This window comes from Megascapheus bottae, chromosome 1, assembly GCF_031878675.1.
Source record: "Megascapheus bottae isolate mThoBot1 chromosome 1, mThoBot2.hap1, whole genome shotgun sequence".
NCBI lineage: Eukaryota > Metazoa > Chordata > Mammalia > Rodentia > Geomyidae > Megascapheus > Megascapheus bottae.
The window spans coordinates 27,984,700-27,998,265 of NC_143509.1; the positions used below are offsets into that span (position 1 = coordinate 27,984,700).

Consider the following 13,566-nt stretch of genomic DNA (forward strand, 5'->3'; position numbering starts at 1 on the left):
TGGCTGCTGAAAGTGGCAGCTCGCCCTTCCCCAACCCCGCTGGGCCCATGAGGCCTGAGCTGCAGCCCAGCACAGGTCCAGGTGGGCCTCTGTAGCAGGGCAGAGCCAGGGCCTGCTTGGACCCTGAGATGCCATCACATCTCACCAGGGTCATCAGAAAGTAACAGAGCTGAGACTGAGCTTTTTTTACTGTTGGGGCTTGAACTCAGGGCCTGGGTACTGTCCCTGAGATTTTATACTTGAGGCGAGTGGTCTACCACTTGAGCCACAGCAGCTCCACTTCCAGCTTTTTCTGTGTATATAGTCCTGAGGAACTGAAGCCAGGACTCCAGGCATGCTAGTTACTAAACCACACTCTCAGCCCCCACTTCCAGCTTTTTACTGATTAACTGGAGTTAAAAGAGTCTCGGATTTACCTCCCAGGGCTAACGTTGAACCACCATCCTCAGATCTTAGCCTCCTTTCTGAATAGTTTGGAGTGAGCCCCTGGCACCCAGCCTGTTCTCTTTTTGCTGTATTGAATATGGAACCCAGAGACAGGAAGCCAGACACACACTCGAGCACTGTTACTCTTCTAAAAATTAGGGCTGGGTGGGTCAAGAGTTTGGCCTAGTGGTTAAAGTGCTTGCCTAGCATGCACGAAGACCCGGGTCCGATTCCTTGGTACCACATACATAGAAAAAAGCCAGAAGTGGTGCTGAGGCTCAAGTGGTAGAGCTCTAGTTTTGAGAAAGTCCAAGGACAGTGCTCAGGCCCTGAGCTCAAGCCCAGGATTGGCAAAAAAAAAAAAAAAAAAAAAAAAAAAATCAGGGCTGGGGTCATGGCTCAAAGTAGGTTCAATCCCCAGTACTCCTCACCAATCTGAGTGTGAATATAGTTTAGTGGCTGAGTACTTACCTGGCATATGCGAGCTCCTGAGCTAAATTTCCAACACAGAAGGCAGGGGTTGGGGGAAGATACATTTTCATCAGATTAGAAGTTTCTTAAGGTTAAAGAGAAACAGGAAAAGTCTGATGTCCTTGCCTGGACCCCACTCAGGAGGATGAAAATCTGAAGATCTTAGCTCAAAACCAGCAGGGGTAGCAAAGTCCATGAGACTATTATCTCCAATTAACCCCCAAAAGCCAGAAGCAGAGCTATGGCTCAAGTGGTAGAACACCTAACCTTAATCAAAACAAGCTGGGGGACAGTGCCTAGGCCTTACAAGGTTCAAGCCCCAGCACCAACACAAAACACAACAAAGATGCCAGGCTGGGGTGTAGCTCAATGCTGAGTGCCTGCCTGGCCTGTGTGAGGCCCTGGGTTCAACCCTGGTTGGCAGGGGTTGACGGTGAAAGAGGATGGAGGGGTGGCTCAAGCGGTGGGGGGAGGGGTTGTCCAAGCACCAGGGGGTGTGACTCAAGTGGTACCAGCCCGATCCAGCCAGACATCCCCAGAGCCACCTCTCCAGCTCTCCTGCCAGGAAGAAAGGATAAGCAAGGACCCAGGCTAAGAATCATGGATTTTATTTCTGAGGACATCCAGCCCAACCTGCCGGCCCCCCCCACCTATTCACAGGGAAGAGGAAATGCACCCTGGCCACTGCAGGGAGGGTAGGGGTCAGATGGCAGGCGGGAAGAGGGATGGCAACATGTCCTTTCCAGCCACAACAGACCCTGCCAGCTCCTCAAAGGTTCCCGCACACACTTCCCTGAGTACAAGGGCCAGGGTGTGGCTGGACTTGGGCTGGGTATAAGAAGGCACAGGAGGGGCCGGGAGTTTGGCCTAGTGGTAGAGTGCTTGCCTAGCATGCACGAAGACCCGGGTCCGATTCCTCGACACCACATACATAGAAAAAAGCCGGAAGTGGTGCTGAGGCTCAAGTGGTAAAGCTCTAGCCTTGAGAAAGTCCAAGGACAGTGCTCAGGCCCTGAGCTCGAGCTTAAGCCCAAGACCCGCAAAAAAAAAAAAAAAAAAAAAGGAAGGCACAGGAATCTCGATTCAAAGCTGCAACTATTATTTCCCTTTCTTGACCTGGGAAGGACAGTGAGGAAATGCAGAAGTGAAAAACAGAGATTTTAGCCAGGTGCCTCTGGTGGATCTCACCTGTAACCCTAGCTACGCAAGAGGCTGAGATCTGAGGATCGCAATTGGAAGCCAGCCTTGGCTATAAAGTCCCTGGGAGATTCTTGTCTCCAATGAACCACCAGAAAACTGGAAGTGACGCTGTGGCTCAAGTGGTGGAGCTCTAGCCTTGAGAAAGTCCAAGGACAGTGCTCAGGCCCTGAGCCCAAGCCCAGGATTGGCAAAAAAAAAAAAAAAAAGTCAGGGACAGTGCCCAGGCCCAGAGTTCAAGCCCCACAACCACCACCACCACCACAGCAAAAGTTCTCTAACCAGGTATTTAAAGAGAGTTATTTCCTATAAAACTACACGGGGGGGGGGCAGGAATGTGGCCTAGTGGTAGAGTGTTTGCCTAGCAAAGCCCTGGGTTCGATTCTTCACTACACATACACAGAAAAAGCTGGAAGTGGTACTGTGGCTCAAGTGGCAGAGCTCTAGCCTTGAGCAAAAGAAGCTCAGGGACGGTGCCCAGGCCCTGAGTGCAAACCCCAAGACTAGCAAAAAATAAAATAAAATAAAAAATCACTGGCCTCAAGGTGAAGGGTTTAGGGTTTTTTTTGTTTGTTATTTTGGTTTTTTCCCTACTGTTCCAGAGACCCCAGATTTCCTTTACAGCCTGTGGGGCCACTTGGAGTTTGTCAGGCACTTATATTTCCCACTATGGTAACATGGATAGCAGTTCCATTTCTTTTTTTTTTTTTAAGGGGAATCATGGTAAAGGCAGGAGTGGGTTGGAAGACAGAATTATTACTTCAGGCAAGAGGGTCAGGTAAGGCCTGTCTGAGCAAAGACCTGAATAAATAGGACCAAACAGGAAAAGAATGTTCTAGGCAGAGCCAGCCAGTGCAAAGGCCCTGAGGCAAGATGCCATCAGGAAAAGGCTGCAGAATGCATACAAGTGCCTGGGCAGTCTGGATACCTCACTTGTCATCTCCACTTTTGGGATTAAAGGCTGAGGGAAGGCTTGGTGCTGGTGATTCAGGACTGTAACCCTAACCACTCAAGAGGCTGGCATTTGAGGATCACAATTTGAGGCCACCTCAGGCAGAATAGTCCATGAGACTCCATGGCCAATTAGTGAGCAAGAAGCCAGGCTGAATGCACAGCTCAAGTGGCAGAGCTCCAGCAGTGCACATGGCCCCAAACCACAGTACCACCAAAAAGAAAGTTGGGGACAAATTGAGTGAAGGATGGAATTTTGGAAAATAGATCTAGGATTAAAAAATTACCCCCAGGGCCAGGCTTGGTGGCTCACGCCTGTCATCCTAGCTACTCGGGAGGCTGAGATCTGAGGATCAAGGTTCAAAGCCAGCCTAGGCACTAAAGTCTGTGAGACTCCTATCTCTAATTAACAACCAGAAGTTGGAAGTGGGGCTGTGGCTCAAGGGGTAGGGCAGTAGCCTTGAACTGAAGAGCTCAGGCACAATGCCCAGGCCCAGAGTTCAGGCCCCACAACCAACAACAACAAAAAATTACCCTCAGGGGGGGCTGGGGGTGCAGCCTAGCAGTAGAGTTCTTGTCTAGCATTCACAATGCACTGTGGCTCAAGTGAGCACAATGCTAACCTTAAGGGGGGAAAAAAAAAAGTGTCCAATGACAATGCCCAGGCCCTGAGTTCAAACCCCAGGACTGGGAAAAAAAATAATTATTCCCAAATAACCAATGGAAAATGGCATAGGCATGAGACCTTTTTTTCCCCCCTTGGTCCTGGGGATTGAACTCAATGCCTGGGTGCTATTCCTGAGCCTCTTTGTGCTCAAAGTTAGAGCTCTACCACTTGAGCCACAACACCACTTTTGGCTTTTTCTAATTAGTTGATTGGAGATAATCTCATGCCTCAGCCAGCTTCGAACTGTGATCCTCAGATCTCAGCCTCCTGGTTATTTGGGATCCCAGCTGTGAGCCATGAGTTCCAGGCAAGGCTACCCATTTTTGACTGAGGTAAAAGGTAAAAGCTATAACCTAAGGATGGAGGATGATTTATAAAGAACAAGAAGACAAAGGGATGGTGGGGAGAGGGAGAAGAAAAATTCAAAACACATGGATCTTGGTATCATTCGAGGGGGCTTGCCTCACAGTCTTCCAGGCCCTGTACACAGCCTAAGAAGGGAGGGACAACAGATCTCACAGCCTGACTTTTCCAGGGTTCAGATTCAAACAGGCACTGCCAAGACTCAAGCCAAAAAAAAAAAAAAAAGCAGTGTTCACAGAAGCATTATCAATTTTTCAACAATGAGAGATGCAAAGTTTCACTGTTTTAACTTGTCTAGGCTAAATTGTATTCCACCTGTGGGCTCTGGTGTGTGTGTGTGTGTGTGTGTGCGTGTGTGCGCGTGTGTGTGTGTGTGTGTTAATGTCATCTTTGCCATCCCCAGCACTGCAGAAAAAAAAATTTTAAAAATGAAAACTTGGCTTTGTGTTTCTTTCCATGTTTGGACAGGAACTGTGGCTGAATCCCCAGCACGGCCTCCGAACGCCAGTCCTGCTCAGCACTTCTCTAGGCAGAGACAACTCCCAAAGGCACTTTCTCTCCGTCCATTCTGCAAGCTGCACCCCAGGGTTCACACTGTGGTCCCGAACACGGCAGGCTCGAGGTGACCCTCACCCTCCTCCTCCCCCGTGCTGTTGGTGAGGGGCGGGCCGGGCCCTCCGGGCCCTCCAGGGTACAGATGGCTGGGGTCATTGGCAGGCACAGGTCCCAGCCGCTCAGCCTGGGCCAGGGCGGAAAGCAGTGTGGTCAGGGGCGATCGCTGTCGACAGATGTCCTGCAGCAGGTCAGCACGAGGCCGCAGCTGCCCGATGAGCTCGTCCCGCTGGTGCACAGCGGCTTGGAGGCTCTGGACTGAGGCCTCGCATGCCAGCAGCCGCTCCTGCAGAGCTGAAATCTCCCTGGATGAGAAACAAAAATGGGGTGGTCACAGTACTGGAGGACCCAGAGGGACAGCTCCTCAGGCCTGTCTCCTCCACTGCCTCAAAGCCCACCTCAGCACAGGTCCCCTGTGCTCAGCACGATATGTCCCCTGCTTTCCCACAGGATGGCATTTGGAGATGGGCCCTTTGGGGCCTGGGGGAAATGGGATGGGTCCTCTTTTTTGCCCGTATTGGAGTTTGAAGTCTCAGCCTCACAAGTCTCACTTGGCTTGCTTACCCTGCCCCCATACCTCCAGCCCTATTTTGTTGTTGTTTTGCCTAGGTGCTTAAAACTTGCTTGATGGCCGGGAGTGTGGCCTAGTGGTAGAGTGCCTGCCTAGCGTGCAAGAAGCCCTGGGTTTGATTCCCTGGCACCATATTCACAGAAAAAGCTGGAAATGGTGCTGTGGTTCAAGTCACAGGCCTGGCAAAAAACAAAAACAAAAACAAACCCAAAACTTTCTTGAATCTCCATCCTCCCACTGTCTGGCTCTCAAGTAATCAGAATTAAAGGCATGAGCCACTGCACGCAGCTTCTAGTCGCTCCCTGTCTCTTTGTCTCTGGTTCTGTCTTGCATCACTTCTGGCTTTTTTCTGAATGGTTATTGGAGAGAAGATACTCGGGGACTTTTCCGCCCAGGCTGGCTTGGAGCCCCAGCCCTCAGATCTCAGCCTCCTGAGTAGCTCACAGTTGTGAGCCACAGGTACCCATCTAATGTCTCTTATAAGGCTGCAAATCCTGATGGGTGCCCTTTACCCACTAGGCTTTTGTGTTTCGGTTTCAAGTCCACACGGTCTTCTATGCTTGCCCGGAGCTGACCTCAGACCTCTATCCCCAAATAACCCATGGAAAATGGCATAAGGCATGAGACTGCCTTTTTTGCCTGGGCTGGCCTGGCACGGGGTGAATCTCCCAGTCACCCCCTCCCAAGTATCTGGGAGGACAGGCGTGAGCGGAGACACCCACGGACACAGGCAGCCTTCGCAAAGGCCCAGATTCCTTCATTTCATCGGCAGCCTGCCCAGCACCTGCCACGGCTCCGCGGTCCCGCGTCCGGGCGATCTCAGCTCCGACTTCACTCGACCTTTACCCCTCAACTTTACCAATTTAACTTTCTTGGAGTTGTGCTTTTTTTTCTTTTCCCTAACTCTACTAGCAGTCAGCGTCTGAGTGAACTCACGCCACCTCCCCGTGGCTTCCCTTCCCAGTCTCCGCCGCCGCCCACCTCCTCCGGGAAGTCCGCCCGGGCCGCCCCGGGGCCTCACCGGTCCTTGGCGCGGCCCAGCTCCTCGAGGGCGGCGCGCAGCTGCTGGTCGTGGCGGGACAGGCGCTCGGCCTGGGCGCGCACCGTGCGCTCCGCCGCCTCCAGTCGCGCCTCGAGCTCCGCCGCGCGCCGGTGTACTGCGGCCAGGTGCGCGTTCGCCTCCCGGATCTGCAGGGCGGGCGGTGTAGACATGGCCCCCGCTCAGGCCCCAGGCCCCGCCACGCTCCACCCGCCGCGGCCGTGACAAGCAGGGAGACGCCCCCCGAGGAACGAGCTCGATTGGCTGCAGTCTTCCCCTCGGCCCCGCCCCCGGGTCTGGGTTGTGCCTTCCTCCAGCCAGAGCTCTCTCACTGGTTCTAGGACGGCGAAGCTCCGCCCAGAACCCCGGCCTCACTTCAGAATTGGCTAAGACCTTGACAGACAGGCCACGCCCCCCGAGAATGGCTTTTAGGCTTTTCCGCCGACCAGACCCTGCTCTACAAACTGGGTGGGGCCACACCTTCTAGCCAAGCCAGGATTGGCTCACAGCTGAAGCGAGTACGTCTAGCCACGCCCAGCAGAAACTAAGGCTTTCCTCCCGCAATCGAGTGATTGGCCACCTTTCCGTCCAGGGGAGTCCCAAGAAAGACCACTCCCTACGGGGCGGGGCCTCGTACAGCCATTGAAAGATCGCTTTTAGAAATACCTTGGCTGTGGCCACGCCCCCTCAGTCTAACGCAAACTTTGCCTCGGCCTAGGCCAATGCCCGCTAAAAGTCCCAGCTTTTGGATTGGTGATGCGGCCGGCAGAGCCCTGGATTCTCACCACGCCCCCAAATACGGACACGCGGAGAGTGTGGCCACGCCCCAGAAGGAGTCCGGCTCTACGAGTGGCCACGTCGCCGGTAAGCCCCGCCCCCTCATTACCTCTCCAGCCTATCAGGTGGAGCCCCGCCTAGCGTGGTAGTCGGCTGGGCGGTTTGACCTGGCACCTGTTCACCGTCTCTCCCCTAGGTCAGCCCTTATTTCCAGTGGTCAAACTGTCAACTTGGACTAACAAATCCCGTTCCCGCTGATCATGGCAGACCTCAATTCTCCCTCGGGTAGGTTCATCCCAGGGCCGAAATGCTGCCGCCTCCCGCGAGGCGCTCGCCTCCCTCAGAGCTCGGGCGGGACTCTTGTCCGTCTCCTCGGCACTCAATAAAGTTGCGCGCTTGTTGCTAAATCGGCTCCCGGGAAGTCTCGCGAGATTCTGCTGCGGCCGCCCTTGAGAACGCGGAGCCCGCGGAGCTGGCGGCGGCGGTGCGGGTCTTCGGCTGCCGGCGTCATGGCGAGTAGCTTAATCCGTCAGTACTGGGCCATCCCGGAGGGTACCGAGTGCCACCGCAAAGCCTACATCACCACCCTCCTCGGCGCCGGCATAGGTGAGCGTCGGCCGGGCCCCGCGGGCGGGTGGAGGGTCCCGGAAGTGGGCGCCGAGAGGTCACGGCGGGTCTCCGGGTCACGGGGGTCTGCGCGGGCCCCCCACGCCCTCGGGGAACCCCTCCCCCCAGCCCGGGCGCCACCTGGTCGGGGTGGGGTGGGGCGGCCGCGGTGTGGCTGGTCAGACACCCCGGCGGGGTTGGCAGGCCGGGAAGTCGGGGGCGCCGCCGGGGCCCGGGGGTGCGGAGGTGGCCCGCCCTGGGCGCTGGGGGGCTGTCGGGGGCGTCTCGGGATGAGGCGTCCCGGGCCTCCCCGAGGCTTTGCAGCAGGCACCTTTGAGGGTCCTGGGGGACCCGGGGGGTGCAGAAGTTCGAAGGCTTGGGGGTCGCCCGATGAAGTCGGAGCCTGGGCCCCCCGAGCGTCTTTTGCTCCAGGCCGGCGCTCCGCCACTTCAGTGACAGCTCCACTTTCCTTCTTCTGCTGGCGTCGAACCGCCATCCTCCCGTCTCAGCCTCCTGAGCACCGAGGATTTCAGGCGTGGGCCACGCTGCGTGGCCCCGAGGTCTTTCTAGGGTTCAGATGTGGTGCGTAGGCAGGGATTCTTTCTTTTCTTTCTTTCTTTTCTTTTCTATTTTTTTTTAAGGCCCCCATAGAGCTTGTACTCCTGGCCTGGCCACGGACCCTGAGCTTTTTTACTCAAGGCTTGCGCTCTACCACTGTGAGCCACAGAGTCACTTCCGGTTGTCTGGTGACCATTTGGGGATAAGAATCTCATGGACCTTCCTGCCCTGGCTGGTGTTTGACCTCCCTCTTCCGATCGCAGCCTCCTGAGTTGCTCAGAATACAGGTGTGAGCGAGCCACTGGCATGCCTGGCCAGGGATTCTTGAGGCTTTAATTGGCTCCACCATCGAGGGGAGTCAGGTCCAGGGCTAACAAATGGTAGCACTGGGGAGCATAGCAGGGCAGGCACAGCTCTGGCCTTCCAGGCCTCAGAATCCCAACCCTGTCTACCCTCTGAGCTTCACAAACACCCGCTGCTTTAGTTCCTCGTCCCCTTGCAAAGTAAAAATGCCCAGGTGGGGCTGGCACTGGCTGTCCTGCCCCAGACTCTGAGGGCTGGGATCACAGGTATGGGCCACAACATGTGGCTTTAAAAATGCCTTTACTAGCCGGGCACTGGCTCACTCCTGTCATCCTAGCTACTCAGGAATCTGAGATCTGAGGATCAAGGTTCAAAGCCAGCCCGGGCCCAAAAGGACCTGAGACTCTTACCTCCAATTAACCTCTAGAAAATGGGAAGTGAGGCTTAGCTCAATTGTAGGGCATTACCCTTGAGCTGGAAAGCTCAGGGACAGCACCCAGGCCTAGTTCAAGACCCATTACCTACAAATAAAAATAAAAAAATTTAAAAAGTATGCCTTTACTGTGATCCTTGCTCATGTCACATCTTAGCACATGCACAGCCCATCTACTCACACATTCTTTTTTTTGTGTGTGGGTCAAGGGGCTTGAGCTCGGCGAGTGCTATCCTGTCCCTGAGCTCTCAAGGCTACGTGCCTACCCTTGAGCAAAGCCCCACTTCCATTTTCTCACGCTCTTTTGTGCCTGGGCTGGCTTTGAACCTTGATCCTTAGATCTCAGCCTCCATAGCTAGGATTACAGGCGTGAGCCACCTCACCTGGCTTGATTCCTCCCCTCCCCCAATTTGGGGTTTTTGTTTCTCTTGCTTTGTTTTTCTTGACTTGTTGGTTGGTCTGGTGTGTCAGTACCATCCCTTTCAACTCTTGCTTAGTTTGCTCACTCACAGCTGGTGCTCTACTGCTTGAACTACACCTCCACCCTGTTTTGGGAGCTGGTTAATTGGAGAAAGTGTCTCACAGACTTTTTTTTTTGCCAGTCCTGGGTCTTGAACTCAGGGCCTAGGCACTGTCCTTGAGCTTTCTCAAGGCTAGAGCTCTACCACGGAGCCACAGCACCACTTCCACCTTTCCTGTGTATGCTCCGTGCTTGCTAGGTGAGCCCTCTACCACTAGACCAGGCTTCCAGCCCCTTCCGGACGCTTCTTCCCTGACGGGCCTTGAATTACATAAGCCTGAATAACTAGAAGGATAGAATGGCAGGGGTGGAGCGCCAGTGTGTGTCTTGTTTTGTGTTGTCACATTTCGTGTGGTGCTGAGGGTGGACCAGCGCTCTGCCATGTTGGTACACCCCCAGCCCCTTCAGGGAGATCTTGAGGGATTTCAGAGCAGCAGGCCATGCTGTGTAGGAGCCACTGCACACTGTGGAGAAGCACCGACGCCTCAGCGCGCTGTGTGGGGCACTGCCAGCCAGGTCCTTTCAGCCACTGGGGTGGGAATTGTTCCAGTGGTGCCGTGTGGAGGAGGCCCTGGGAGAGGTTAACTTGGGGTTGGCATGGGCTTCACTGGGCCAGCTCCCTCCCGTCCCACCGCCCTTGTTCCCTGCTGCTTGGGAACAGCTTGTCTTAGATTGGCTCCCCTGGGGTGCCCAAACCTCCACGGCAGGCAGCTGGAGAACCCAGCACCTGGGGTGCACAGTGACTGAGTACCTGAGTGAACGAGTCAGCTCTGTGGGTGCAGAGCTGAGGGAATGAAGGGAGGAGCGCTGGGGTGAGTGAGGCCGGAATATAGATCAGTGCAAAGCTGGGTGAATGAATGCATGCATGCATGAATGAGCACTGGCTCCACAGTAGCTGGGTGAGTGAGGTTTGAATAAGTGAATGCATGCATACCAGGGCTACCTGACGCCGACTGAATGAATGAATGAGCACTAGCTTCACAGTAGCTGGATGGGTGAAGTGGAATGAAGGAATGAATGGATGAGCACTGGCTGCATAGTAGCTGAATGCATAAAGTTGGAATGAAGGAGTGCATGCATACTGTGGGTGCCTACAGCTGAGTGAAGAATGAATGAATGAATGCATACTGTGGTGCGTAGAGCTGGGTGAATAAATGGATTAACACTGGCTGCACAGTAATTGGATGAGTGACATTGAATGAATGAGTGAATGAATGCATGCAGGCCGTGGTGCACAGAGCTGCGTGAAGTGTGAATGAATGCTGCAGGGAGCTCGTGGATGCCCGGCTGCGCGGCAGCTGTGTGGCGGTGATGGGTTTGAGTGCCGTGGACACAGTGGCTGAGTGAGGAATGACTGCAGCGGCACAGGGCTGGCAGGCGGGATGCTGGGAAGTCAGCAGCAGGTGGCACAGGCCGGATGTGAGTGGAGGTCCTGCAAGCCACCAGGGGGGGAGGGGGTGGCAGGGGAGGTGACAGGATGGGCGCTCCCTTGACCTCTGGGGTGATGAGGATGTGGGGCGTCTAGGGGGTGAGGCTGCTCGCTATTGAGCCGGCAGTGGCCATGCTGGCATGGGGTGGGGCCCGTGAGGGCCCCACTGTGACAGAGCTGGGGGACTCGAAGATTCCAGCTGGGGCGGGCGAGCCGGGGAGGAGGATCCAGGTTTGCTGAGCCCCAGCCCCTTCCAGCCCCCAGACCCCGCCGTGGGGACAGCAGCAACTTCCGTATGGAGCACTCTCACGCGAGGCTCTTCTTGCTGCCTCAGTGTCCCCATCTGAACAGTGGGGCGTCGTCTCAGCCCCCCTTGGGGCTGCTGCCAGGTGTTCTGAGCCGCATCTGGGCCCTGGGGATGACAGGCAGAAGGTGGTGGCTGGTAAGCAGAAGGGACACTGGACGGATGCTCTGCCGGCCCCCACTCAGGCTGGTGCAGGGCCCCTCTGGTCCCTGGAATCCAACAGGGCAGGCAAGGGATGGAGCCTTCCTATCCACCCACCCGGCCCTGGGCTCCCGGCCAGCACGGCCCCGGCCCCTTGTACTTACGGAAAAGCCAGTGTCAGGGCCAAGGTGGGGGAGGTGGATGGAAAAGCTGAGCAGTGGCGGCCGGGGACGCGCCTGGGCCTGGCCACTGGGCCGGGGAGGGCCCAAGAGTGGCAGCACAGGTCGCTGGCACCTCGAAGCCTGGACACTGCCAAGGTGGATTGGGTCGCGGCCCCACAGGAGAATGGAGCCTTTGATGGGCACGGCACGCTGCCAGGGCCAGTCGGGGCACCTCGCTCCAGCTCTACAGCGCAGGCCCAGGTTTGAGGCCCGCTCAGCTGCCCGGTGCCACCCAGTCGGGCTCTGACCCACCCCCTCATCTCTTAGGTCTGAGCGCCGGAGGCTACAGCATCACATTCTTTCCCTCCAGCTCCCACATGGAAAACGTGGCCCGGGTCGGCCGCTACACCTTTACCGTAGGTATGTGGGGGTGAGTGGCGGAGCAGCTACACAGGGACCCAGCACGCCTGTCTTGGGGCTCCAGGAAGCCAGGGGCGGGCTGGGCAGGGGCTCAGGTGGGCAATGCACTTCCCAGGGCTTCCCACCAGACCCCCAGGCCCCTGGCTCACCCCCCCCCGCCCCCGATCCCCCACAGCCGCTGTTGGAGCCATGTTCAGCCTCGCCTCCTGCATCAGCAGCCACGTCCGAGAGAAGCCAGACGACCCCTTGAACTACTTCATCGGAGGCTGTGCCGGAGGCCTGACCCTGGGGGCTCGAAGTGAGTGGCCTTGGGACCCCATCCCGGCCAGAGGGGTCTGTCAGCCCCAGCTTCCCCTCAGCATGGTCCGTCACTGTCCTGACCCCGCCCTGTGCCATCCAGCCCTTGCCCCCACTGCTTAGCACCCCTTCAACCTGCCACATCTTGTCACTCCCAGCAGCCCGGCCCAGTGCCCACAGAAAAGCCACCCTCCTCCCCCACTGTGCACACACAGGGACCCAGCGTCCACCAGGGGCGCCGGGCCTTGGAGGGTGACACGCACCCTTCTGGGTACCCAGCATTTCCGAGCTTGGGTTGGGGCAGCGCAGCTCCCTCTCATCCTGGGGTGTGGAAGGACCTCAGTTTCCCCAATCCCCCGAGCCTGTGCCTTCCTGCAGCAGGTGGAGGCCACTGGGTGTGGGGGGCACTCAGTGAGGGCCCACGCCTAACCCTCTCTCCTCAGCCCACAGCTACGGGACGGCTGCCACCGGCTGCATGTGCATGGGCATCGCTGCCGCCCTGCTTAAGATGGGCCAGCTAGAGGGCTGGGAGATGTTCGCAGAACGGAAGATGTGAGCTCGGCCGGCCGTCCTCCAGGACCCAGGGAGGGGTGGGCGGCATGCCCACAAATAAACTCTGTGTGGACCTGTGCGTGTCTGTCCCTGATGTCCAGGCACTGGGCACCACGCACCAGCCGGCCAGGGAGGAAGGGAGAGGGTGGCAGCACGCGCACCCCGGCCTGCTACCCAGCCGGCTCTCCAAGGGAGTGGAGATAAGGCCCACGCGCCTGCCCGGGCCAAGGCCAAGGGCGCCCAGCTTCTGGCACAGAGCAAGAGTCCACGCCTGACGAGAGCTGGCCATGTCACACAGCCACCACGGGGCCTGCCACTGTCCACCCGTGAGTGGAGAGTCACCCACACCCCCACACAGCCCTCCCTGCCTTGGGCCTGCCCCCAAAGCCAACAGCTGCAGGGAACACACCCGAACCCCACTCCCCCCCCCCCGCGCCTCCAAATTCCTATCCACTGGAGCAGGGCACCCCATGGGCCCGGCCCACCCTGCCCCGCCTGGCAGACCACCAGCCCTGCCAGGTGAGCGCACGGGTGACACTGGTGGGGCCTCGTGACCAGTCCTGGCCCACCAGCTGTCAGGCCCGTGATTTAGGGGGCCCAGGAATGTGCTCCTTGGGCAGAGCAAGCTTCCTGGCAGCCGCAGCGGAAGCTGGGCAAGCTGCAACAGGCCGCACACGGCCATAAATCACAGCTTCCCCACCCGGCGGTGTGGCCCAGCCTCCAGCCACGGCCTCCCCGGCCTCCCCCAGGTGCTCCTCACCACAGCCA

The 13,566-nt window shown here is 57.1% G+C and overlaps 2 protein-coding genes across 2 annotated transcripts; one reads left to right on the forward strand and one right to left on the reverse strand.

The window, feature by feature from the left end:
* Positions 1-4,440: 4,440 nt before the first annotated feature.
* Positions 4,441-6,470, reverse strand: Vmac (vimentin type intermediate filament associated coiled-coil protein). Its single transcript, XM_090340286.1, has 2 exons — positions 6,280-6,470; positions 4,441-4,992 (listed from the first exon to the last, which is right to left on the reverse strand). The coding sequence occupies exons 1-2, from the start codon at positions 6,468-6,470 to the stop codon at positions 4,665-4,667; spliced, it is 519 nt and encodes a 172-aa protein (XP_090196412.1). The 3' UTR covers positions 4,441-4,664.
* Positions 6,471-7,469: 999 nt separating this feature from the next.
* On the forward strand, positions 7,470-12,877 carry Ndufa11 (NADH:ubiquinone oxidoreductase subunit A11). Its single transcript, XM_090328893.1, has 4 exons — positions 7,470-7,680; positions 11,857-11,949; positions 12,125-12,247; positions 12,690-12,877. Exons 1-4 carry the CDS (start codon positions 7,584-7,586, stop codon positions 12,800-12,802), a joined length of 426 nt encoding a protein of 141 aa, XP_090185019.1. The 5' UTR covers positions 7,470-7,583; the 3' UTR covers positions 12,803-12,877.
* Positions 12,878-13,566: the final 689 nt, after the last annotated feature.